The sequence below is a fragment of the Canis lupus genome, chromosome 16, assembly GCF_048164855.1.
Source record: "Canis lupus baileyi chromosome 16, mCanLup2.hap1, whole genome shotgun sequence".
NCBI lineage: Eukaryota > Metazoa > Chordata > Mammalia > Carnivora > Canidae > Canis > Canis lupus.
Window position 1 is genome coordinate 34599623 of NC_132853.1, and position 23193 is coordinate 34622815.

At 57.4% G+C, this 23193-nt stretch overlaps 1 protein-coding gene across 27 annotated transcripts in view; it reads right to left on the reverse strand.

Annotated features, from left to right (window-relative positions):
* Positions 1-426: 426 nt before the first annotated feature.
* Positions 427-23193, reverse strand: part of CACNA1G (calcium voltage-gated channel subunit alpha1 G) — a 63453-nt gene continuing 40686 nt past the window's right edge. For 5 of the 27 annotated variants that reach the window (XM_072780069.1, XM_072780073.1, XM_072780072.1 and 2 more), the window contains 19 exons: positions 22569-22637; positions 22248-22432; positions 21263-21389; positions 19569-19694; positions 18880-18969; positions 18108-18300; positions 16170-16223; positions 10935-11086; positions 10059-10168; positions 9271-9404; positions 8931-9001; positions 8710-8788; positions 8494-8615; positions 7926-8279; positions 7054-7197; positions 4988-5122; positions 3089-3266; positions 2634-2803; positions 427-1468 (listed from right to left, as the gene is read on the reverse strand). In XM_072780069.1, the coding sequence (XP_072636170.1) occupies positions 734-1468; positions 2634-2803; positions 3089-3266; positions 4988-5122; positions 7054-7197; positions 7926-8279; positions 8494-8615; positions 8710-8788; positions 8931-9001; positions 9271-9404; positions 10059-10168; positions 10935-11086; positions 16170-16223; positions 18108-18300; positions 18880-18969; positions 19569-19694; positions 21263-21389; positions 22248-22432; positions 22569-22637 (3228 nt within the window). In that variant the 3' untranslated portion in view covers positions 427-733. Of the gene's footprint in view, positions 1469-2633; positions 2804-3088; positions 3267-4987; positions 5123-7053; positions 7198-7925; positions 8280-8493; positions 8616-8709; positions 8789-8930; positions 9002-9270; positions 9405-10058; positions 10169-10934; positions 11087-16169; positions 16224-18086; positions 18301-18879; positions 18970-19568; positions 19695-21262; positions 21390-22247; positions 22433-22568; positions 22638-23193 lie in introns of all 27 variants that reach the window. The other 22 variants (XM_072780074.1, XM_072780067.1, XM_072780066.1 and 19 more) reach the window with 9 other exon arrangements.

Here is a 23193-nt window from a genome sequence, read left to right on the forward strand (position 1 = left end):
CCGTGATTAACTTTTTATTTTGGAAAATTACTTTATTATAGATATAGATATAGATATGTATGTATATATATATATATATATATATATAAAAAGGTTCCATTTCATTTGTAAAATCTTATTTTTCTCTTTCTCTCTCTCTTTTTTTTTTCCTACAGAAAATGATGGCGAGGTTAAAGGAGAAAATAAGTTACATTACAGTTTCCGAAGTGGTTCTCGCTCTCCGCTGAAGATGGGCCACCCGGGCAGAGCTGTAATGCACTCTCGGTCCCAGCTTGTGCTTTGCAAGAAGAGGGAATATAACTAGACTGGTTATTTTGGGTTAAAATAGCCAAGAGACAGACGCCTTCGCCTCAAAAATATTCTGAGACACATACAAGTAGAAGGAAACAAGTCTCTTCAGTCACAAAATGCCGTACATCCCGCATATACTAGATTCAATTAATTTAATAAAATAGAATATACATAGAGATTCTGCACAAACGTATTGCTTTCTCCCAGTAGCTCCTGGCGTTGGGAACCTCAGCTGCACTGGGCCTCTCTCTTTCCGCCTGGAGCCAGGGTGGCCAGGGCTGCTGCTCCTAACGCTCTGGACAGTGGGCTCGCGGGTTCCCAGCCCCACTGAGGCGGGGAGGAGCGCCTCCTTGGAGTCCATATGCAACGTTTTTCAGGAACATAGCCCGGGAGGAGGAGCTAGGATTTGGCACCCAGTGGAGAAAGGGGAGTGGGGCAGGATTCAGGGGTCCAGGTCTGCTGGGTCAGAGGCTAAACCAGAGAGACTCAGCACGTCTTTCTTTGGGGGGGGCGAGGCAGCCATGCTGTCAGGGGGGCCGGAGGCCGAGGGGTCCCTGGAGTCGCTGGACGGAGCCCTCCGCCGGAGGCAGACGCCGGGGCTGGGTGGGGGCCGAGGGCCCTGACTCTCTGGGGGGTCTATGGAGATACTAGGTGGGCTGAGTTTTTTCTTGGGCCGGCTTCCAGGTCCCCCAAGAGGCTGGCCGCCAAGGCTAGAGGGGCCGGGGCCCAGGCTGGGTTGGGAGCCGCCGTCCAGGCAGCTGACCGCGATGGAGTGTCTCCTCTGTTCATCCAGCCAGGACGCAGGCCTGCGCCGGCAGCTCTGGGCCTCCACGCTGTGACACTTCTTCAGGTCCCGTGGGGACGGGGGCTCCTCCTGGCTGCCCACGGTCAGGAGGTCTCCTGAAATCCAGCTCAGCTCCGTGTCCAGCTCTAAGCTGCTTCTGGTCTCGGGTGGGTCTTTGCTCCAGGTGGTTTCTGAGCCTGGGCGGGGGGCTGGCGGGGGCATGTGCTTCGAGATCTTGCTCTGGCGGTGGGGATGCTGCTGCATCTGGGCGCCCAAGTGGCCCCAGAAGGAGGAGGCCCGGGCCAGAGGTGGGGAGGGCCCACTCACCTCGGACAGCAGGTCTTCCCGGCTGCCCAGGCCCTGAACGTCCAGAGAATCAGTCCTTATTGCTGCCTATGGGAGGTGGGAGGAGGGCTCAGCCCAGGGGCTTCTCCTCTCCCATGGACTGTCATCCTCCCCTCCCCCCACTCCATCCTGGTCAAACCAGATAACCCCCACCTCCCCCTACAGGCCCACCCTAAGCAGGAATGTCAGTATTTGCTCTTGCTGGGAGACAGGGGCTACATATGTGCAGCCTGGCTTCTGCTGCCCACCATGCCTGCTGCCCTGGCCTTCCCCGATGCCTGCAGGAATCACTCTCTGAAGCTCCCAGCCCCTGGGACACAAGAAAGCACTGGCCTGGCTCTGCTCCCATGCTGTGCATAGGCTGTTTCTTTGGCCTAGAAGACCCTTCTCAAATGACAAATACCCCTCAAATTTACAGGCTCAGATTCTCTTTGACACAGCGCCTGACAATCTCTACCTGAAAACTAACCCCTTCCTCCTCTTTGCTCCCTGATGCACCATGACACAGGAGCATCCCAGCAGCTGTGGCCTGTTGTTGCAATGGTCTGCTGGCATTTACATCTCCAGTTAGATTGTGAGTTCCAGAGGGCAGGGGCTGCGGCCCCAGTGCCCAGCACAGGGAAGCTGCTCTGTGAATCTTTGTAAAATGGATGGGGACTGGGCCTGGGTCAAGTGTGCAGCATCGAGCAGATTCTCATGTGGCCATGATCACACATAAGGGCACACAGGGCACAGGCTGCGGCCTTGTCACAGTAGGGGCAGACCAGTCTCACCTGCCTGCCTGAGCCTCAGCTCTGTGCCCCTGGAAGGTGGGCCCCAGGTTTGGCCAAAGGCAGAGGTACCTAAAATGTGCCGTGTGTCCCTTAGCTAAGTCTAGAATCCCAGAGAATAATTGGGAGTCGCCTCTGGGCCAGGGAAAGGGAATTCAGAGATGTGGGTTCTCCTGCCAAGTGGACCTGTGTCCCTGGCCTGGTCTCCAGGCCTCCTCAGTGAAAGAAAGGAGGGGAATATAAACACTCAAAGGGCATAGACCACTTCTGCTGTGCCCGGTACTGTGTCCCAAGGACCTAGAACTGTCTCTGGCACATGGTCAGCACACAATGAACGTCTGCTGAAAGAATGAAAGTGGCAACCCTGGCCATCACCAACAGCCGAGGGTTTCTAGCAGAGAGGCCAGCCCCGGGCCCAGGCCCACCTGTCCACACCTGCTCACCTGGCGCCTGAGTGGCCTCTGAGCCAAGGGGGAGCGGCCTGGTGGGGGCAGTTTGGGAATGGTGCCCCAGGTGGGAGCGCTGTGGGGCTGGAGCAGGTGAGGTGTGTCTTTGGGAAGCTGCAGGATGTAGCTGGTGTCTGCTGGCTGCGAGTGGACAGATAAGACAGAGCCTGCGAGCAGAGTAGGGAGGAGGAGAGAGGAGAGCAGGAAGGTCAGTGGTCTGACTCTCACCTAAGTCCCTTCCCTCCTTGCTCCTTCACCCACTGGGGCCTCCACCCTCACCCCAGACCTCTCACCCTGGATTGAAAGCCACTCTTCACAGGTTGGGGGCCCCCTGGAGGGCAGAGAGACCTGTCTTGCTGCCTCAGTGGCCCCCCTGCCCAGGTCAGGACGGGGCGTAGGCAAGGATAGGGTCTCCCTGTGTGAGCCAAGCTGGCCTGCTTGAGCCCTGCTACCTGACTGAGCTTTGGGGAGCCCCCAGCTTCTGCATCCTAGGGACCCCTCAGCGGTGCCTCCGTCCCGGAACATGTAGCTGTCATTGGGCAGGGAGTGTGTCCGGCTGACCCCAGACTTCCTCACAGTCAGCAGGTCCAGTCCCAGTGCAAGGGGCATCTCCTCGGGGTGGGGCTCCATCTGCAAAAGGAGCAGGGGCGGGAGGTGGGGGAAAGAGGGGGGCATCCGGATTGTCTAACTGAGGCAGAGCTGGAAAACAGAAACCAGAAGCTTCCCCACCCGGGCTCTGGTCCCATCCCCTCCCCACCGCAGGGCAGTAATGGGATGAGTTAGTTGATGGGGGAAGAGAGGGCAGAGCATGGATGAGCCCTCTAGCACAGCAGGGAAGCAGGTGGGAGGAGTCCCTGCCCCAGAAAGCTATCCAGTACCGCATCACTTCAGAGCCTCCAGGTGGGGAGAGTGGAGGAGTGAGAAGGTGTCCAAAAAAGGGAGAGCAGCCCCCAGGCCTGGCCCAGCAAGTGGTTCAAGAGATGGTTCCCAGGGCCCCATTAAGAGGTTCTGAAGCATCACAGTGGAGGGCAGAGGATGAAAAGCTAAAAGCGCTCCCCTATCCCTGTGCTGGGGTTGGGGGGTGGGGTGGGGAGTGAGGAGGACCCACCCCGTGAGCAGGGCCTGCCTCACCACCCAATGTTTTAAGACAGCCCCAGGACCCAGCATTGCACATGATCTGGGTTAATGTGGGTTTGATGACAGGTGACCAGTGGGGAATGTCAGCTGGCTTACCTGCCTGGCTTCCCCCACCTTTTAATATCTCAATGACTCTGGCAGGTAGCAAATGGGAGGTGGGGCGCAAGGCCTAAGTACTATGGACTCAGGACCTCCCTTACTGGACAGATTGGGGTTGAGAGTGAGTTTTTTTGAGTTTGTTTCAAAGGAAAGCAGTAATCAGGCTTTGACCTCAGCTGGAGGGAGCTAAGGTTTGTTCCCCAAAGACTTCTCCATCTCCCTGTGACCCCTTTCCTGTTTGGGGTCCCTTGTACCCTCCATTCCTAGTTCTCAGAGAGGCTGGAGGGTTCTTGTTCCCATGCAGGCCCAGCCAGTTAAGCAGCCCCAGTTGGGCCTGTTGGAAGAGTCTGCATCTTTTGCTTCCTCTCTGAGCCCAGGCTCCATTTCTGCCAGCCACCCCAAGACCCTGAGGGACCTCCCAGTCTGTGGTCAAGCCCCTACCTCAGCTGAACCCTGCTATGAGGAAGGGGACCCTGTCTCTTAAGTCCTAAGAGGAGGGGGAAGGCAGGGAGGAGGGGGCTGCTCTCAGTCTGTAGGGGAAGGGGAGCTGGGCAAGGGAGGAGAAGCTGTCCCAAACACAAAGAACCACCCACCTCCCGCGACATGGGGACACACAGGGACAGTCACAGAGGAGACAGGGACAGCCCCACCCCCCACCCCCCAGGCAGAAGGGCACAGTGGTAGCAGCAGAGATGTGGCTTTCACCCACTCCATAGAGGGGAATGGCTCATGTTGCAGGGAGGTGGGAAGGAGGGGGGCGGGGAGGGGAAGGGCTGGCTGGCACAGGCTCCAAATACAGAGACTGACTCTGCATCAGGTCAGCTGCCTGATGCCACCTCTGTTTTGGGCTGTGTTACTCCTGGATGTCTGGATTCACTCTTTCTTAACTGTGCCCCTGGGCTCTCGAGGCCCCAATTTAATATTATCTAATTTCTTTGCCCACAGTGGGGAACTGGGAAAGACCTAGCGAAGCCTTGGGCACCAAGCGCCTGCTGGGTGATGCCTCTGGGTGGGGCCTGGTGGCCAAGAGAGAGGAGTGGGGGGGATCTGGAGCCCTGCAGCCAGCCCAGCCCCTGGGGAGGCTGGGGGAGCAGTGAGGGGCCATGTGTAAGTACATTGCTGTCCAGGGCACTAGGTAAGAGTGTGTGAGTGTCATCAGGCAAAGAGTCATCCGTCAGAGCTAGAGAGTGGGACGGTTCAGACACAATCTCTGACGTCAGAGACAGAGCCTCCATCTCAGCTAGAGGGATCTAGACAGGGAGAGAGATGATCAGGCGTAAGAAACCAGGACACATGCACACGCGCACACACGCGTGCGCACACACAGAGCCCCCCTTCCCCCTTTTCACGAAGCACGGTGTGGGGGAAGGCCTCTCTCCTCTCTCCCACCCCTCTCCCAAGTAAGCTGCCGGCACCTCCCCCACCCCACTTCCAGCCCCCCCTCTGATCAGAGAGGCTGCAGCAGGCACCAGGGAGCCAGAGCAAACACCGACAAAGCAGGAGAAGCAGAAACTTATTCTAAAGATACCCCAGGAACCTTACCGGCCCCCTCCCACACTACCACCACCCAGGGAGGAAGCGGGGAGCAGGGACAGCTTTCGATTCTCATAAAGATGATACCAGAAAAAAAAAAAAAAAAAAGAACGAAGAAAGGCCAGCAAAGCGCCTCTCCGCTCTCGCCACAGACAGAGCAGCGTGGGGGGGCGCTGGGGACAAAGCCGCCAATCTGATGACTCTTTCCTGCCTATTCTCTCTGCTTCCAAAAGCCTGGCAGGACTTGGCCTACCCCCAGATTCTGGCTTCGCCCCTCCTGGGCCCTCCTCCGCCTGCCGGCAGCTTGCCCGCCCTCTAGCTTGGGTTCTGGGGGATGCTCTCCTCCTGCCGCCATTCTGAGTTGAGCGCACCCGGGTGGGCCGCCTCCCAACTGGCTGGCTCTGCAGGGAGACTTCAGTGTCTCCAGCACCCTGAGGGAGGGGAGGGCCCTCCATCTCAGGTGAGCCACCTGCCTGATCACGCCATCGCCATCGTGTCCCCTTCTCTCCCTGCACCTTTCCCCCAGGAGCCTCCTTCAGGATGGGAGGCCTCGAGAAGGGATGTGCTCTCTCACTGATCATTCTAGGTCACTGCCTGATTGCAGTCCTGATGGCCTATCTGAGGCTGAATAATCCCTAGAGGGGATTCAAGAGGTCAGGAACCCTAGGGCCAGGGTCCCTTCCTATGTGAGCATCGCTTTCTATTTCTTTGGATCAGGATACAGATGTCCCAGGTCCTGGGAACCTGCTTTCCTTCCCTTCCACCTGGCAGGGCCAGTGGAACACTAGGATTTTCTCTCTCCCACTGACACCTGTCTCCTTGCCTCCACTCCAGGTCTATCGGGGGCTTCCCTGCAGTACCTGACCTAGGAGGGGTGGCAGGGGGCTCTGCCAAACGGAGGGGGTCAAGGGCAGCCAGATAGGTCACAAGTGGGGAAGAGGAGGGTAGGAGAACCCCAGAAAGCAGAAGAGCTGAGTTTAGATGGGACTGGAGGAGAAAAACATACAAAACTATGGAAAGGGACTGGGCTTACGGGGGACACCCAGTCTTATTTCACAGCGAGGTCTCCAGAATCCACTCTCAGCTGGAACCTTCCATTCCCTCTCAGGACCAGGTCAGAAAGCACTGGCTACTGAGAGCACTCATCATGTCTAGTGGGCTTCATGGCTAAAAAAGCCACCAAACAGAGACTTTGGGGATGGGTGCTGGACATAGGGAAGAAGCAGACTATGCCTGAAGACATATCCCTCAGTGGGTCCCCTGGCCACCTGCACTGTCCCCAAAAGCCCTCTTCCCCGGCTTTGGCACCTCACTTCCTCCACCCACTAAGGTCCCACTGCCAACTTGTCTTCCCTCCCATTCTCTTTTTCTTGTCCAGGTGTTTTCTGACAAATGCCCTCTGTAAACCTCTCCTCAATTCATCCTTCCCTGGAAGTTACAACCTCAGCATCCCTACCTTCCAAGAATGTGTTCCAAGGGTTGATCTCAGCTTGTAAGAACCCCAGCTCCCTCCTGCCAAGCCCAAAGCTCAACTGAGGCCCTGAGGCTGTTCTTTCTCCAGAAACCCAGTGGGCAGGAAACACCCCCGCCTCCCCAGAAGCACGGCACAGCATGGCACAGCCCGGCACAGCACGGGGGGCACAGTAACCTGTGGGTCGGAGCCGCCCAGGCTGCGGGCGGGAGGGAAGGCAGAGGGCTGGCCCCCTGGGCCTGCCAGCTCGTCCATCAGCTTCAGCTCCCCTTCCAGGGAGCCCTGGATCAGCAGGGATATGGTGTCAAACAGCTGTCTGTCCTGGGGAGGACCAGCCCATGAGGGAGCCAGAGAGTCAGGGGAGCGGGGTGCAGAGGGGCAACAAGGGGAAGTGTCGTGGCAGGGGATTGACAGAGAGATATAGAAAGAGAGAGAGAGAGAGAAGGAGGAGGAGGAGGAGGAGGAGGAGGAGGTCACACACACACACACACACACACACACACACACACATGCACACGCACACCCCAGCAACAAAGAGACAGGAGAAAGAGGAGGGGATAGGACAGAGGAGAGAGGTATGGGAGGAAGGAGAATAGGAGCCAGAGATGAGAAGAGCTCACAGGGAGAGAGGGAGCAGGAAAGCAAAGATAAGGAAAGGATTGAGAGATGGAATCAGGGAGGTTGAAAGGTGGGAAGGAAAGAGGTTTGGTCATCGGGCAAGGGTAAGAAAGAAACAGGAAGGAAACAGAAAACTTAGCCTTGAACCTAAGAGCCAAGAAGGGGAGGCCGGCTGGGCTGCAGGTGCAGGGCGTGGATGAGCCACACACGTGCTGGTGGCTTGCTGGGGTGGCCCTGTGCTGCGGGTGCAGCAGCCATCTCTGGGGATGGGTGGGAGGGGGGACCACTCACCCCTCAGCATCCAGGCAGGAGGGGCAGGAGGATCTGGGCAGGGCTCTGGGGCCCACCACACTGCCGATTCCTTGTACACCACCCCCAGCCACTGGCCACCGGTCCCACACCCTTCTCGGCAGGGGTGGCTGTTTGCTCACCGTGGGGTGTTCCAGGGAGAAGCGCGAGGCTGCTCCCGTGTGGGCCGCGGTGTGCGGGGCCCCGAGCTTGGGGCTATCGGGGCTGTCGGGGCCCTCGACCCCCGGCCAGAGGAAGGGGCTGCCCAGTGGCGAGTGGGGCTGTGGGCTGAGCGTCTTCATCTCCAGCTCCAGCTCAGCCTCCAGCTCGGCCTCCTCTTTGGCCTCCTTGTTGCTTTCCTCCAGGTGCTTCATCAGCACAGCGATCACCACGTTGACCAGCACAAACTGGGCCGTCAGCACGAAGGACACGAAGTAGATGGGGGAGATGACTGTATTGTAGCATGTGGACTCCTGGTCACAGTCCCGGAGGGTGTCCTGGGGGTGGAAAAAGCATTACACGCTTTGTCCTGGGGAGAGGCAGTCAGAGTGTATGCTGGGGAGAGGGGGTTCTAGAGTGTTTCTGCATGGAGAAGCACATGCTTTTATTCATGGCCCCTCATCTCGCCAAGGAATCTGGGCTCAAGGAGTGGAAGTGCCTCCTGGGGTCAGGGCCAGCCCTGGGACAGCCCCTACTGCCGTGTGGGCTCACCTTCATAATGCCGTTCCAGTTGTCACCTGTGGACACTCGGAAGAGGGTCAGGAAGGCCATGCCAAAGTTCCGAAAGGTGGCATGCCGGCCCAGGCCCTCGCAGGGGTGCGTCTCATCACACTCTGGAGGAGGGGGGCAGGAGAGAGAGGCGGGAGTTAGCGCAGGAGCCCCGGGGCCTCCAGCCCTGGCCCCTCTGTCCTGCCCACCCCGACTCACCCAGGTCTCCAAAGAGCTCCACACCCAGAGCTGCAAAGATGAAAAACAACAACATGAAGAGAAGTCCCAGGTTCCCCACCTGGAAGAGAGGAAAAGAAATGGGAAAGGTGCCACTGGGTCTCCCAGCCAGCTTCCCCGAGCTCCCCCTACTGCCCGTCCCTTCGGAAATCACCCCCTCCTCCCGAAGAGGAGCCCTCCCGCCACCCCCTCCCTCCAGCTACCTGAGGCAGGGCCTGCATGACTGTGTCCAGCAGCGCCCGCATGCCCACAGCCATCTTCAGCAGCTTCAGCACTGCGGAACAGGACAGAGCAGTGAGCCTGGCCCCCGGGGCTGGCTCCCGGGTCACACAGCTGGATGGCCGGCCAGGGCCGGGGCGGGGCTGCTGGCTTGGCGGGGTGGCCAGCCAGGCTGCCAGGGCTCCACCCAAGCCCTCAGCCCAGCCCTAGCCCTCCTCTTTGACAGAGGCTGGGGCTGGGAGAGAGCCCCGGTGGGAACACACACGCATGAAGTCCCCGGCCAGCCTGGACGGGTGGGTGGTGGGTGAGCACCCGGGCACTGACCTCGGGCAATGCGCAGCACTCTCATGATGCGGATGATGGTGGGGTTGATGGGCAGCGAGGCATTGACCTCAATCTCCTCCAGCGTGATGCCCATGATGGACAGCAGCACGATGGCCAGGTCCAGCTGGTTCCACCTGGAAAGCCCAGGACACGGCTCCCTGAGTGTGTGTGTGTGGGGGGGCACCGCAGAGGAGGGGGCAGTTGTGGCAATACAAGTGATGACAGAAAGGGGGGTGGAGGTCTGTCAGTCCTGCCTCTCCATCCTGCGGAGAAGCCATGGCTTGACTCTGTCACACCTCACACCACCAGCTGGCCACACAGGTAGGACCAAGTCTTTTAGCTCAGGACCTCTACTTTGCATTTGTAGCCATTCTTTTTTTTTTTTTTTTTAATTTGGCACTTTTATACTGTTTACTAGGTGGCAAGCACTCTTTTAGGGGCTTTACAAATAGGAACTCATAATCATCACAGCATTCTTTCTCCTTTGATAGATCAGGAAACCAACGCACAGAGCAGTTAAGTAACTTACCCAAGGTCCCCAGTTTCTAAGTGGTGGAGCCAGGATCCGAATCTGGTCCAGGCAGTCTGGCTCCAGGCTCTGTGCTCATAAGCCCCAGTCTGGGCCACATGGATTTCCAGCTGCTAGCATCCCCCAGGCCCCCCGCTCCCCCTTGCCATCAGCTCTAGAGTGGAGGCTGAACCTTTCAGGAGTCCAGAAAGGTTTTCAGGTATTTCCTCGGGGAGATGGGTCCTTTCCCCACTCCCATAACCCCACCCCTCTCAGTTACCTGTCCTGGAAGAACCGACGGAAGCCAAAGGCCACGAGTTTAAAAACTGACTCCAAGACAAAGATGACGGTGAAGATATAGTTGCAGATCTTCAAGGCCTCGTCCAGGATCTGGCAGGGATGGGCCGGGAGGGTCTATGCAGGGCCTCCTAAGGCCCAGGGGGGATGCCTGCCCCTCCCCCTCCATCACACTCCTAGATTTGGGAAACAGGTGAGTCTAAGGGGGTCCTTTCTTTTCTGTCTCTGCCATGGTGGTCGACCACTGGCCACCACACCAGGATAGAAGAAGGTCCTCATTCACACGCATGATTCAAACTTTGTGCTAAAGGATCTCTCTCCTTGAGGGATGGTGAGGACACCACATGAGAATGTGTTGGAAGGCACAGAAGGCTAGAACCTGGAAAGGACCTTGTGTATTACTAATTCAGCATCCCCATTTTACAGATGGGGAGACTGAAGGCTGACGGAGGCTGATCTGAGGAGTGACAAGATCGCTGGTGAGTTTGGAGCTGGATAGTCACTAGAATCCAAACCCCAGAAGGGCAGATACCAGTTTTTACTGGTCTGCCTTCTGTACCTTCAAAGGGTAAAGAAACACATGGCAGACACTCAATAAATATTTGTTGGATGAAGAAATCAGGTCCTCTACTTCCTAGCTATAGGACCTTGGTCTGGTCATGTAACCTCACTGAGCCTCCGTGTCCTCATCTGTAAAACCAAGATGGTGCCCACTTCCAAGGTCACTACAAGGTATACACAGGGAAGTCCTGTAGGGTGCCCAGCACTTGCCCAAGGTCCCCAGCACAGGTTGGATTCGCCTTACCCTGCAGTCCCACAGCTGGAGGCAGGGCCCGGAGTGCCAGTTACTCACTCTTACCTGGGGCTGCTGGTAGTGCTCCATGGCCATGGTGACCACATTCAGACCAATGACACCCGTGATGAAGAGGTCCAGATAGTGGCTGGTACACAAGTGGTGGACGAGGAGCCGGAATCGGGAGTAGTCTGAGTAGTAGGGTTTACACTGGGCCTCTGGGGGGAGCAGAGGGGAGAGCAGAGCAACCATCGGCCCCTGCCCACGGAGCCCCCACCACCCAAGTCCCTCACAGGCGCCAGCCTCTAACGCCAGAGCTGCAACATTCCAGTTTCATCTGCGTCCTCGCCCTCCACACACTGCCTTTCTCGGGGGGCAAGGGAGCTCCCTCGGCGTCTGCCCCCCAAGCGTCTGTTCTACTGGCTACAGTTGGGTGCAGAAGGAGTCAGGACATGCAGAGCTCCCACCCACATTAGACACCAGGTGAGCCCCCTCCCCAGGGCTGCCTCCAAAATCCACCAGCCCCTTGTAATGCCCTTGACTTGGTGTTCTGCAGTAAGGCCAGATCGATAAGATGGAAACCAACCGGTCTTATCAGGCTTAGAGGAAGGAAGCTCCATCGACAGAGAGGCAAAGGCCCTTGCTCCTTCACCACGCTCAGCCCCTCGAGGGGAGCAGAGCAGATTACACAGAGCTGGGGTTCGGGAATAACCAGAGATCAGAAATCAGACATCTTCTTGACTGGCCACACTGACCCACCTAAGGGCCCCTGGAGGGGCAGGGCCTAGGTCCCCCATGCCCTCATGGGGGGCGGGGTACAGAGGAAAGGCCACAGGCTCTGCTCTTCCCAGAGTCATCTGGGGGTGGCTCCACCTGAAGGACTCACCCAGTTTCTAATGAGGCCATGCCCCGCCTGCTCCTGGGCGTCAGGGCAGCATCAGACTACAGGCTGGGCTGGAAGCACTGTCTGAGATCTGTCAGAGGCATATTTCTCTTGTAATTAGTGAACCACTTAGTTATAAAATCATGGTGCCAGAAGGTTGGCCTGCTAAGCAGGCAGAATGAATCTGGGGGCAGGAGATTGCAGGGGGCCCCTCCTCCAGGTGCTGAGGAAAGGCCAGGCCAAGTTGGGCATGGATGTCAGCTGGAGGCGGTTGACAGATTGGTCTCCTAGGCAGTCACAAAGAAAGAAGAGGCTCCCCACGGGGAGGTGTGGGGCAACCTCAGGTCCCAGACAGCCCTTCCCCCCCAGAAAGTCTAGGGCGGAAGCCAGCCAGCAAGGGCTGCAGCCTCTGAGGCCTGTGCCAGGGGTGGCTGGCTCAGGGGCAGCAGAAAGCTTTGGGTCCAGGCCAGCTCAGATAGAAGTGTCCTTCCCCATGCAGAGGACTGTTTAACAGAGAGGTAAACTGAGGTAGGGAGTGGCCTGGGGTGGGCCCCCACCAAAGGCCGAAGGAAGAAGAGTGCCCAAGAGCTGCATGTTCCGCCTCACCCGATGCCACTCTCCAGCATCGGCCTTGAGGTGTGGATAACCAAGAGGCAGAAAATCTAGAATGTTCTGGGGGAGGCACCATAGAGTGCATTAGGCCATCATTTAATTCTCAGAGCTGGGCCAGCCAACTCTGGCTTTGGTAGCTCAGATGGCCCTCGGATCCCAGGAAGGGAGGGTGGGTAGAGAGGCTCAGGACAGAAGACAACATGAGGCCACGGGTCATCCACACTGCGATTGTGGAGGGTGGACCAGGCGAGCGGGGCCTCTTCCTTCCTTCCTTCGGTACCCACAAGAACCAGAGGGCGCTAGTCGCCCTGCGTTGCCTTAGCAGCTGGAACACTGTCTCTGCATTAATCTCCATAAGTGCCGAGAGCACCCGATCCCATTATGCTAAAATATGAATGGAGAATTAACTAAAATGTTTGAATACAATTAGGTTAGAAAAAGTGGCTCCTTATTAGCCCCATTATTAGCTGAGATAACGCAGAGGAGAGGTGGAGAGAGTCCCCCCTCCCCCGTCCCCCTCGTCTGACTGCGTAGGCAGCCCCATCAGAGCTGCGGCCACCACCTCTGCCTGCTGGCCTTGCTCTAGCTATCTGAGGGCAGGCGGGCTGGGATTAGCCTGGGACCCTCCTCCAAGCAGCCCAGAGGAAAGGTGGTGACAGGGCTGAGGCAGGGCATCTGTTCACAGTGACAGGTGCCAGGCCCTTGAGGTCTGCCCTTCCAGCACCCCACTCCCCCAGACCAGCAGGTGCCGAAGCTGCCAGAAATCCCCCTTGGGAGCACAGGTCCAAAGAGTCCCAGGGTCAATCTGATCAGCATGTCCTAGCCACTCCTTTTGTTTTACAGAGGAAGAGAACGAGGCCCAGCACAAGTGAGCTTCCACACATTGTGAGGCCATGATGGAGCCAGGACCTGAACTCCCAGCTCAGATATCTCGCCAGCTGCCTGGTAGGTTTAAGCCCAAGGCCTTGGGGCCTTGCCCCACAGGGTCCCTCAGAGATTTTGCCCGAAGTCTCTTGCTGTTAGGCTTTGAATGATGCCACCCCCTGTTGCTCCCCAGGCTTGGGTTCCATAGGCAAGCACCTGTGCTCGAAGAAGTCGAGACCTCCTGGGGTAGCGTTGGACAAGTCTGCTGCTCTGAGAGCTCCGGCCATAGCCCATCTCCCTGCCCCCACCAGTATGAGCTGCCTTAGGAGGAAAAAAATGGCAGAGCTGGACAGTAGGGGGAAGGGCACCCCCAGGACTGCCCAGCTCCTTATCAGGGGTAAGATCCAGGAAAGGAACAGGGGGCAGCACAGCTGTGAGTGAGTTAGCCAGCAGGTTCGGGAAGTTAGTAGAGCCCAAGGCACAGCCAGGGCAGAGGGTTTGCAAAGAAGAGTGACAGGGAGTAAGCGGAAGGCAGGGGTCACTCCCCTGGGACTACTGGCCCCCATGGCAGAGGCCACACCTTCAGCTGCTGTGGCCAGGCTGATCACTGGGTCCCGGTGGAACTAGAGAGGGTTAGTGGACATAGGCTCCACAGGTGGTCGACAGGAGCACAGCGGGTACGGGAGGCTGAGCGGTCCCTTAGTGCTGACCTGATCAGCCAGTGACTCCATCCCTCTCTTTACCTGGAAGCTGGGCTGGACCCAGGTGTCCGGTCAGGCCATTCCCGATATCCACTGACTCTTCCCTTCTGCCTTTCCCTGGGGTCTGGCTGGCCCCCTCCTCTGGGAGTAGCACAGAGTGGGAGTGGTGCTGGCGTGGAGGTGTGATGCAGGGGCAGGGGTGGGGGGAGTTGATTCTAGCTGCCCCAGGCTAGGGGTTGTGACTTCATACCCATCAAACGGTTGGGTAGACCATGCATCATCATCGCCATCCCCTGGCAACTAATTGGAAATGCAGATGTTCAGGTCCTACCTTTTAGGTCCTACCACAGACCATTCCATGAGAATTTCTAGGGCAGTGCTCAGGAATCTGTGTTTTACTGTTTTTCAGGTGATTATTAAGCACACAAGTTTGAAAAGCTCTACTAGAGACCACACAGAACACCAGGTTTGGGAAAGAGAGATATGGAATGGTATAAGCTCCTGTTAGGGGTCTCTGAGTCTTTATTACCTGCTGAAAGGTAAGACCCAAAATTGTCATCAGGGTACGTGTCCGTTTGTGCCAATGGGAGCGTGGTGGAATGTGCCCAGAATGGGGATGCGGTGTGAAGGTAATAAAGATGTTGGGCATTAAGTGGGTGTATTGGGAGGAGATCTTGTGGCCAAGAGAGTCTTAGTGTGTTAATTCCTGGTGTGGAGAAGCCTCTATGGGCCATCCCCATGCTAGGGTGATATTGGGGTAAATGTGTATGTATGGACACTTCAGTCAACAGACCAGGTGACCCCATAAGGGAAAAGCTGAAGCTACTTCTTCCTACCCTCGCCTCATCCCTAACACATCAGGAATTTACGTACAGCCTGACACAGAGACATGGGACCCAGGCAATCCAGACACGAACCAGCTGGAGCTTCCTGAGCCCCCAGACAGATGGTCTCTCCAAACACCATAGCTCAGCACCATGGGGACAAGAGACATCGATCCTCAGGGATGGCCCCCCATACTGAGGCTCAGGGGTTCCCTGAGCCCCCACAGGTCAGACAGCCCAACCCCTAGAGGGCAGTGTCTGCAGGAGTCTGGCTTCTGGGGGAGCCCAGATTAGTGGGGAAAGGTATAGCCCAGTGGTTCCCAGCCTCAAGTCCCAAGTCCTCTGCAGCCTAAGAAGGCAGCCATGTGGGGGTCCTGAGGTTCTTTTCAATATTTCTAAAAGTGTAAAGAAATCATACCCATGCCTACATTAAGACCCCACAGACTAATTTAATGGCAAAATGGTCTTTCTTTGCTATCATTCTGTGTGAAACCTTCTGCAGCTCAGAAGCTCTGGTTAGCAATTAGATGTGCCTTTGATTAGCAAAAGCAGTGAAACAAAGTCATTACTTCAAAGGCCGGCTCTTAGAATGTGGGGTCTGCTGGAGGAAACGATAAGGGGTGCCCTTGGGGACGAACAGATTGGAAACCACCTGGCCAAGCCATCGGAGGGTGGAATGAGGCCCCACAGCCCTGTTACAGGCTCCCTGAGCCTCGGACCCTCTGCCTGGGGGCCGTGTTGGGGGAGCAGTGGCCAGAGGACCAGGGGAGGACGAGCAGGACCAGAGCCTTTGCAGGGACACGGCTCTCAAAGACAAGGACCCAACTCACCCCCAAATCTTTGGCTTTTTGTGGGGAGAAGCTTGTGGCTAACTCAGGCCTTCGATCCCCAGCCCTGCTGTTTGTAGCGATGACGTGGCCACCGCGATTACTTGACTATTAATGAACCTGTTCAATTATTCATTGTTACATTTTTAAAACAAATCCTTTTCCTCTCTGCTCCTCTCATCCCACTTGCTTGGATCAAAGTCTCCCCTTCAGACAAAAGGAGACGGGAGAGATTTGCAGCTCTAATAATTGAACGGTGTGACACGGAGGAGGAGTGGGAACAGGCAGCAGGGGGATGGGCAGCTTGGCCCTTGGAAGCCCTGTGCGAGAAGGAAGGTCCTCCATGAGGTGTGGGAGGAATGGGTTTGCAAGGCCCTCACCTCCCGTCTGGCGTAGCATAGGCCTAGAGGGTGACACAGAGCCTGGCGCCCCAGGGACCCTCACTCCCTCACCCCAAGAGGATGGAATCAATGAGCCAAGGAGGGGAGAGCAAAGAGGACATCCCAGCACGCATGAGGCGGGCCTGGGGGCAGGTAGGGCATGACTGCCCCCGGGCCTCGCCCTGGAACCCATAACCCCAGACGCAGTACCTGGCGCCGCGCTGGATGAGCTGCCGGAAGCAATTACATCGTCCAGCATTAGATCTAAAAGAACGAAACACGACATTGGTCACTGGCCGGACCAGGTGGGCTGGGCAGGGCCCCCCTCTAAGCAGCTCGCTCCCCCTCGGCTCCAACCCTCACTCTGCCTTTGAGTGGGGTGCCCTGAGCATGGGTGGCTAGTCCTGAGTGTCCAGCCCCAAACTCGGGGCCCAGGGCACTTGAGGAAGATGAGTAATTGGGCCAGCTCATCAGGGTCACAGGGACAGGGAGATGGAGGCTTGGGGAGGGGCAGGCAGCCTGTCATCAGAACAGATGTCCACTCCTACCCGCGCCTGGGCCTGGGCAGCACCTGAGATAGCTCCAGACCCCAGAAGGGGAGCCAGCTGGTCAGGCAGGGCCACAAGTGCCTCCTGCCAAAAGAATTCCATCTGGAGAGGCCCCGGCCGAGAAGGCAGACTGTAAGGAGGGGTGGGGCGGATGGAGCAGGGGTGGGAGCGTGGCTGCTGGGGGTAGTGCGCCTGCTTAGCTTCAGACATCCACAGGGAGAGCCCAGATGGGGCCCCTACCCCAGAGTTGAGCAGAGGGCCTGGGGTGCAGGCGTTGAGGATGTGGGATGTGGAGAACAGCACCCACCGTTGCCCAGAGGCCAGTATCTCCTTGCCATCCATCCTGAGGTCCTACCCCACCTCCCCTGGCACAGGGAGCACAGGCTCTGTCCACCCCTACCCCCTCTCCGGCCATCCCCCCATCGCTCCAGGTACCCCCCACAGGTAGCAGGAGATGGAGCAGGGGCAGAGCGGAAGGAAGGGCACCGCGGCCCCTAACCCATTTGTTGGTACTCACATTTCAACAAACCAAAGGGAAAACTCAGAGCACTGCACACATCTTATTGGCGTGAAGAAGACGGTTTGTGAAAGGGTAGAGAGAAGGGAACCCCGTAGACCAAATAGAGACAGACACACAAAGGCTCAGAGAAACCCACACAGAAAGATACTCAGCAAGACGTGGGCAGTGATTGAGAGTCTCAGAGAGTACTAAGTACCAGACAGACAGACAGGGATCCTGAAGACAGGGAGACAGGTGCAGACACACCTGGAGAAACAAAACCTGTTCCTCCTCTTGCATCCTTCCTGGAATCTGTGTCTTTTCCCTTAGTCTTGGCCCACCCCTGGCACATGAGCATGAGGAAGTTAGGATGGGGGGGGCCTCCCCCAACCAAGGCCATGAGATATTGGAGATCCCAGGTGAGGGGGCTAAGGCCAGAGAGTCGTGAGCTTAGAGTTCCTATAACTTCATACCTTCCCTGAGAGATCTTCCCCCCCACACCCCCACCGGCTTGGCAAAAAAAAAAAAAAAAAAAAAAAGATAGCCAGGAAGCTAGGGACTTTTGCTGGAGATAGGGAGAGAGACTGGGTCTGGGGTTCTCTCATGCCACTTGTTGATTTGTAGACTCTGCTGAGGCCCTTGCTCAGCAGCTACGGACACTAGGCAGGCACAGGTTCAAGATTCTTGCTCCCCAATCCTGGGGGGGAAGGTGAGTCTGGCACCTGGGCCAGTTCCTGGGTCTCCGGACACCGGCAAGTGGCAAAGTAGCATGATTCTCATCCCATGAGCTCCTCTGAGAGGGCAGCTGGGAGAGGTCGTGCATCAACTTCCACCTGGCATCATCCGAGGAGTATGATGCTGAGACCTGGGGAGCCCCGCGGGGTGGGGTCGCCCCCCTCCCCCACGGAGCTGAACTGGTCTGCTTCATGCGTGCTCTAAAGGCTGACATGCTTTTAGGGGAAGGAGGTGGGGAGGGGGGTGGGAGCATCTTCTCCCTGCCCCCAGCCCCAGCCCCTGGTCCCCTGCAGTCACAAGGCCAAGGTCAAGCACGACTCAGAGAGATGTGGAAAGACTACCGACCAGCCATCTGCTTCTCCTTACTCCTTCTCTTTTTCTCCAGTCTCCGCAGACGTTTCTCCTCTCGCCGCCGGGCCTCCTCCTCCTCCTGGTGCTGCCGACACTTGTGAAAGTTCTCCACCACCACACCCACAAACATGTTCAGGACAAAGAAGGCCACAATGAGCAGGAACGAGATGAAGTACAGCAGCATCCAGGGGTTGTGGTTCATGATGGGCTGGTGGGGACCAGGAAGGACAAGGGGAGGAGGCATCAGCCCGAGGAGGCAGAAGACCCAACTGTCTCAGGTGCTGCCCCACAGCCTGGTTCCCTCCGACATGGTCTGCAGACTTAGTCAGCTACAGGGCCCCAGCAGGTGATATAAATGAGGAATGTGGGTTTGGTGTTAGACAGTAGGGAGGGGTAGCAACTGTGGCAAAGTGGAGAGTAGGTATTGTCTCCCAAAGGGGCAGCTGCTTCCATGTTCCAGTAACTCCTGCCCTGAAGGAATGCAAGCCCTATGTTCCCAGATCCTTCGACTAATCCTGAGCAGGCCCGGTTCTGGATTATCACATGCAATCCACCAATTTTTTTAAATGTTTGCCACTACTCAAAAAAGTGTAAACACGTGGCAATCCAATAAAACACACCGGGATTTGGCTCTCAGGCTACAGGTCAAAGCCTCTGCTATACGGAGTGATGCTTCTTTGATGGCATTTTGCCAGGTAGCCCCACCCTCTCCCTGTCCAATGCCTGTACCCTGTTATGCCTAGAGAGACCTAAGTCCAAAGGTGGATCGTGCCCACCCCGGCCCTACCTGTTGGTCCACACCCACGGCGTCCAGCCCGTCGTACATGATGTCCACCCAGCCGTCCTTGGAGGCCAGTACGAACAGGGACATCAGGGCCTTGGGAGAGGGGAGGAGAAACCATCTGAAACCTAGGATATGTGGCCAAAGCACCCACCACCTGTCCCCAAAGCACCTCCTGACAGCAGCTCAGGGGACCCTAGCCTTTCAGAGCTCAGGGCTGAGTCACACTCCAGGCCCTTACGAGAGCTCTCTGCCCCAGGGCTCTGTGGCTGGTGTGAAGCCAGAGGAGCCATGGAAGATGATCAAGCCCTCTGACCCTGGCCAAGCGGAGCAAGGAACACTCGAGCTCTGGAAATCCAGAGAGCAAAACCACTCTGGGTCTGGGAAACAAACTAGCAAAAGCAAGTGAACGATGTCATGTTCTACATTGCTCTGCGTTGGCAGATATGGAGGAAGAGAAGGCGCTGCCTCGACAAGATACATGTGCCCTGTCCCTCACTAAGCAGACACACACATCATCTCATTGTGCCCTGACACGACCCTCCACAGAGATGCCAGGATGGCCCATTCACCGTTGACGAAGCTGAGGCCCTGGCAAGTGAGCTGCCCTGCATGCATCGTCATGCAGGGACTCGTGTCCTCTCCAGACTCTTGCTGCCGCCAGCCCCACCCCCACCTGGGAGCATGGAGCTCACCTGGCCGAGGTTGTCAAAATTGTACTTGTGCCGGACCCACCGGTAACTGGCCTCGGTGCAGTCAGACTTGTTGGTGATGTTCCTGGTGTCCTCGCCCTGGCACACGAAGAACTTCCCTTTGAAGAGCTAGACACACACGCGTGCAGAGATGGAGCAAGTGAGCTGCGGCCGCAGGGAGCCCTGAACTTGTCAGCCCCACCACTCCCACACAAGCCCTGGGGCCTAAGAGCTCCAGGGACACCTCTGGGTGAGAACAGGGTGCGCCGGCCAGTCAGGGGAACGCTAACAGGTACCACCCCTGCAAATACTCCTTCCTCTGGGCTCCCGGGAGCAGGGACCCTAGGGAAGGAGGAAAGGTCAGCAGGGCAGGTGCTGGGGAAGGACAGAGGGAGGGGAATGGCCATTGATTTTCAACCAAGGGTAAGGCCACTGGTTCTTCAAGTGTGGTCCCTAGACCAGGAGCATTGGCATCATCTGGGAACATGCTAGAAATGCAAATTCTCAAGCCCACGCTAGACCCACTGTATTAGATGCTCTGGGGAAGAGGCCAGGTGTCCTGGTTTAATGGTGGGGGCAGGCTAGGTATTATCAACTCCACTTTACAGGAGTAAATTCACTCACTAAGGTTGAATAGCCAGTAGGTGGCAGAAAGGGGGCTTGAACTCAGGTATTTCTGACTAGAAAGCTCACCCTCATTCCAGAACAGACCAGGCTATGACCATAGATGGGGAAGGTGTGGGAGGATCAGGAGTACCAGGAGCCCTGGGTAAACCTCTGAGGATGGACCTAAGTCCATGGAAGAGCCCAGGACTGGGCTCCCAGTGGTTCCCTCTGCTCATCCAAGCTGGCTAAAAGTGAGAGAAGGGGAAGGGGCCCTGGGCGTGCCAAGAGGCACCACACAGCTTTGGCAAAAGTACCCCAGCCTGGTCCCTGGGGCTAGAGAATTCTAGGAAACTGGGAACAGCCCTCTCCCCAGGGCAAAGAGGACACTCCAGGAAGCCAAGGGACGTGGGAGGGGCAGTAGCCACCCAGGAGTTCCCCTGTTGCCGCTGCCCAGACAGCCGTCTGTCTACCCTGAAGCTGAAACAGCTGGAGCCAGAGGGTTCTGGAAGGCTGGGCTGAAGGGGCTCCCCGGCTCCTGGGGGCGCCTGCTAAATCCTGCAGGCAGCTCCTGATCTTTTTTTCTTCCCTGGGCCAGAGGCCCAGTTTCCTGAGCAGCCCCCACTTCCTGCCTCGTCTGGGGTCTGCACCCTCCTGCCTGCCAGCTCGCCGCCGCGGCCGCTAACCTGGCCCAGCTGTCTGGGCCTTGGATCCCCCGGCCTGGCCTGGGGCCCACTCAGCTCAGGCAGGGAAGGAGGGGAGGGGATTCCGGGGCAGCCTGGGCCAGGGCAGCGTCTGCACTCCAGAGTGCAGGGTGTGAGCAGGCGGAACAGCAGTCTGCAGCTGCCGCAGGTCAGCAGCCTCTCAGAGGCCCTCGGCCCCTTTGGGGATCTCTTCTAGGCTCCTAGCTTTCTGCAAAACGCCCAGGAGGCAAAAGGGCCTGAGGCCTAGGGCCTCGAGGGAGGTGTCCCTGTTTATTCCTTTCTGGAATAAAAACTACAGCCGCAGCAGCTCAAGCCTCAGTAGCTAAGGGCCAAGAGGGAGGCCACTCCCTGGGTTTCCACCAACACGGGGGCCCCCAGATCCCCACAAACCTGCACCCCCAGGATGCCAAATATGATGAAGAAGGCACAACAAATGACCACGATGTTGCCGATGGGCTTCAGTGAGGACATCAGCGTTTCCACTACCAGCTTCAGCCCCTGGGCTCTGCTAATAACCCTAGGGAGGGAGGGAGCAGAACAAGAGGGGGCCCCTCAGCTCAGAAGCTCCCTTGTTCCCTGCCCTGCTGGCCCTGGCCCCCCATCTGGCTCTCTGGTCCCCACCCTGGACTCTGGCTTTCTGGGCTCCATGTGCAGAGCACTTCTTACACGGGATCACTGACTGACATGGGGACTGTGACCCCTAATCTTTCAAAACAGGATGTAGACACTCCCACCTCCCCCACCTTCCCCTCCCCTCCCAGATGTCAAACTATGACCTGATAGAGCTAGGGTGAGGACTCCACTCAAGGGAAGTAGAACCCTGGGATGCAATGTGTTGTGGGGACAGGGAGGTCAACTTGGAGGGGACATATAGGGTGCAGGCAAGGAGAGGAAGGAGGCAGGAGGTGACACCAGACCCCCCAGCCAGGGAGGTGTCACTAGTCAGTATTGTCATCTGTGACATGAGTAGGGAGGGGTGAGGGGTGATTGAGGGAGGGTCCCCTGAGAGAGTAGATTCCCTGCTAGGAATGTTACCCAGTGGGTGGTCCCTAAGAGGTGTGCAAAGATGGGGAAAGAAGTCTGTTATCTCATCAGGGAGGACTGTCACCCCCAACGGTACCACTCAAGGGAGAGCTCCCACTGAAGAATATGGGGGCCCTGCCTGTGGCTTCTTATGTGGTGGCCTGCCCAAGGTCAGGGGCATGTGGTGGAGGGGATGTGCCCAAGGAGGGAAATTCTGGGGCCATGGTTTAAGCCAAGTGATGCCAGGGTTCCCTGTGGGGGTCACAGGCAGGACGCAGGGGCTCGTGGGGCTTGCACTCCACTGTGGGCTTGTTGGGGGCGCCTCTGAGGATGACACTCAGCTGGGGCACACCTGAGTGGGCGCAGGGTCCGTAGCAGCCGCAGCACCCTCAACATGCCCAGGATCTTGGTGCCGCTGTCGGAGACCATGGACACCAGGATGTCGATGATGGAGATGAGCACCAGCAGCCCGTCGAGAACGTTCCAGCTGCTACGCAGGTACGCCTGCTCCCCGAAGCACCAGCCCAGCGCTACCACCTGGGGACGCCCGCTGCATCACTGTCGCCGCCGCCTCCCTGCGGTCCCCAGCCCTGTCTTCCAACAGGGGTCAATCTCTCCAGCCACCACCCTCCAGGAACCAGAGAGCCCCAAAGCAACACCGACCCCCCATCACCTTCACGGTCATCTCTGCCAGAAAGACTGCGGTAAAGATGTAATTGGAGAGGGTCAGGAAGATGCGCTCCTGCAAGAGACGGCAGGCAGGTATCACCCACTAGGACCCCCTTTCATGGGCCAGGGCTGCTCTGCACACAGAAGCTAGAAACCACCTCCAACATTTGACTCAGCAAAATGACCCCCACCTTCCCCAAAAAGGCAGACAATCTCCTCTCCTCAGACCTCTCTCTCTCTCTCTCTCTCTCTCACACACACACACACACACACACACACACACACACACACACAGCCAGCGCCCAGGCCCCCAGACTCACTTGCAGATCTGTGGACAGTCTCACCCTTGCTCCTGAACAGCACTGCCTCCCGCCCCCCGCATGGCCTGGAAGGAGAAACGTTCCCCCAACAGTGCTGTCATCTGAGTCCCATATCTCAGGCCCTCTCCTGATTCCCTTCTCGAAACTGGAGCAGGGTTTACCTTGATCCCTGATCCCCTCATCCTACTCTCTGCCCTTCTGCCAGCACTTGCTGTCCTGCTGTGTGGCCCAGAAATGCAGCCACAGGGCACACGACGAGCCTGAGTCCAGGCTCTGCATCCCCTGGCACCATAGTTATGGGTTGGGGCG